This window comes from Helianthus annuus, chromosome 3, assembly GCF_002127325.2.
Source record: "Helianthus annuus cultivar XRQ/B chromosome 3, HanXRQr2.0-SUNRISE, whole genome shotgun sequence".
In the NCBI taxonomy this organism is placed as follows: Eukaryota; Viridiplantae; Streptophyta; class Magnoliopsida; order Asterales; family Asteraceae; genus Helianthus; species Helianthus annuus.
Window position 1 is genome coordinate 47,148,816 of NC_035435.2, and position 2,828 is coordinate 47,151,643.

Sequence of the window (2,828 nt, forward strand, 5' to 3'; positions counted from 1 at the left end):
CAAAAACCAAATTTCAGGGCAAACCTACGGTCTAAAGGCAAAAACGAGGCAAAAATACTAAACTACGGGATGAAATACGTACAAGTGATTCTTCAAATCTTCAAAAATACGGTCGAAATACGTACGAGGCGTATAGAATCTTCTGCTCCGTATATGTGTGTTTTGTTTGTTTGGGGGTGACAACTAGTGTCGTCTAGCCCCCCCCCCCTCCAGTCTTATACGAGGCATAGACGATTCATAGAGAGCTATACGAGTCGTCTTTTCTTTTAATTAAATGACTATTTTGCCCCTGTATAGCCCACAGTATAGGCATTTTCCAAGGGCAAAATGGTAATTAAACAACCCAAAAAGATATTTCTGGAGTGGTTAATTACCATTTTGCCCCTGAATAATGCCTATACTGGGGGCTTTACAGGGGCAAAATGGTCATTTAATAAACATTTATTAATAATTAAAAAAGGAAAAAGTGTAAAAGTTGCCGCCTCAAATGTATGGGTCGTACAGACCTATACGAGTCGCCCAAGTGGTTAAATTACCTTTCAGCCCCTGTTAAAGGGCTATAGTGGGGACTTTCAGGGGTATATTAGTAATTATCATAAAATATTTTCAAAATTCAAATTTCAAAAACAAGAATTGTTGCCGCCCCAATAGACGACACGTATAGGTCTATACGAATCGTCCTTTTTCAAAAAATTCAAATTCTGATATTCAGATATTCAAAATTCAAATTTTCAAAAACCCGCTCAAATAGACGACGCGTATAGCTTTATACGAGGCGTCTGGAGACAGTAGAATGACTTTTTAGCCCCTGAAATAAGCCTAGATTGGGGGCATATCAGGGGCTAAATGGTCTTTTGGTCAATAATATATTTGTATTTTTTTTTATGAAAATGTTATTAACCTGTTTTAATGATAGAAATTATAATAAAAATTATAGAAATTGTAGAAAATTATAAGAACTAATACAAAAAAAAAATACTATTAATTACAAAAAATACTATTAATTACAAAAAATACTATTAATTACAAAAAGTACTATTAATTACAAAAAATACTATTAATTACAAAAAAATACTATTAAATACAAAAACAAATACTATTAATTACAAAAAAATACTATTAATTACAAAAAATACTATTAATTACAAAAAAATACTATTAATTACAAAAATCATTCTTCCGTATAACTATCTATGTAATTAAGACTGGGGTTTGATCTTGGCGGAGGATTCATTATCGATGTATACCATTCTAGACGTGGCAGGTACATATCTTCCCATTTTTCCGTATGGGGTCTTTGGTGGGTCAACCATAGCCCGTGTGCTGGTGGCATAGGATAATCCCCTTCCAGCTTAACATGTATGAAGTGGTTCTCGTTAACTTGTGTAAGCGTTATGAATAATGGTTGTTGATTAGCCGGAGGAGTTAGTATTGGGAAGTAAGTGGAACTCGCACCCATGGTTGTCGTTAACAGGTGCACCCCGATACCGTACGTTTGTGCAATAAGAAGTCCTGCTAAGGGGAAGTCCATCCAGTTATCCTCCCCACAACCAGCCACTGAATCCCAAATTAGGCCCTGACGATGCGTGTAAAAATAACCTTCTTCCCATGCTTCAAATATTGGGAACCAGATCGATTCGTTCTGATCCATTTCTTGGACAAGGTCCCTTCGAATGAGCCCCCACGAACTCTGATCCATACCTAAGCCCACAGCCACAGACCGAAACCCACAATGACCGTCCGGCATCACATCTCGTATGCACGAGACGTACGGATGGAACACTGGCGGAATGGCAGACTTAAACCGTTCGATGATTCCCACGTACTCGTCCCCAATGACTAAAGGAAAACCGTGATCATCTCGTGTCTCTTTCTTCTTAGAACTCTTTGAACGGCTTAGGCTCGCTTTGGGTTTTTGTGACCTTATAACCGACTGTTGAGAGGCCTGTGACGGAATGTACGAGCTGTGGCGAGGTTTATCGTACTTACTTTGTCGTGAACCTTCAAAGCACGTGTTTGCATCACCGAAGGAGCTTCTCCTCAATTCTTCATCTATACGAGAGGCCTCGTCCAACCTTTCTTGTACCTGCTTTGTTGTTGGTCGGCCACGAGTATTTTGTTGGACAACCGGTGGTTTCTTGGTAGATTTCGTTGGAGTCAACACCGCTTTAATCTTTGACATCAGGATTTTTTGCTGAGCTGGGGGGTGCGACTCTAATTGTTGTCTAACAATATTTAGCTCTTCGACCACGTCAACGTCATTGTCTATCAATTTACAACTTTGGAAGTTAAGTTTCCGCTAGAAGACGTCTATGTGTTCGAGTTGAATCGGACGCTCTGCACGGTTAAAAACAACATTGTTTAAGTAAAATGAAAAAAGGAAATATATCACACAAGTGTTGTACGTTTAACAATTATTACCTTTACGCATGTACTTTTCTATCCTACAAGCACAGGGCAACCCATAGCTGTGCCACATTTGGCAACCACATGATGAATGAAAGCGCTCCAAGACATCTAGCTTCCTAATTGCCTCTCCATGCAACAAGTCAAGGGCTGTATGGGATACTTTTCCAAGCAGGTGTTGAAACATCGGGTGTTTGTGGTGTTTCATTGTTTTTTCGATGCTTGTTCGAAAAGTCTTTCTTATTTCACCGAACTGTGCCTCAACTACATCCCGGACACAACCAACTACACGGTCCAGCGAGCTCCTATCTAGGACGTATCTCTTTAAGTTGGCGTGTTGGCTCTCAACTCTGTTTGTGGTACGATTACCAAAGTTGCGCCTCTTATCAGTCCACGCAAAGACGAACATCTCCTTATAGTCT

The 2,828-nt window shown here is 39.5% G+C and overlaps 1 protein-coding gene across 1 annotated transcript; it reads right to left on the reverse strand.

Moving 5' to 3' along the window:
- Nucleotides 1-1,171: 1,171 nt before the first annotated feature.
- LOC110931467 lies at nt 1,172-2,182 on the reverse strand. The gene has a single exon (XM_022174860.1). It carries the CDS (start codon nt 2,180-2,182, stop codon nt 1,172-1,174), a length of 1,011 nt encoding a protein of 336 aa, XP_022030552.1.
- Between the last annotated feature and the right edge of the window lie 646 nt (nt 2,183-2,828).

Coding starts and splice junctions, on each gene's coding strand:
- LOC110931467 (XM_022174860.1), bottom strand. CDS start 2,182: ATGTCAAAGATTAAAGCGGTGTTGACTCCAACGAAATCTACCAAGAAA.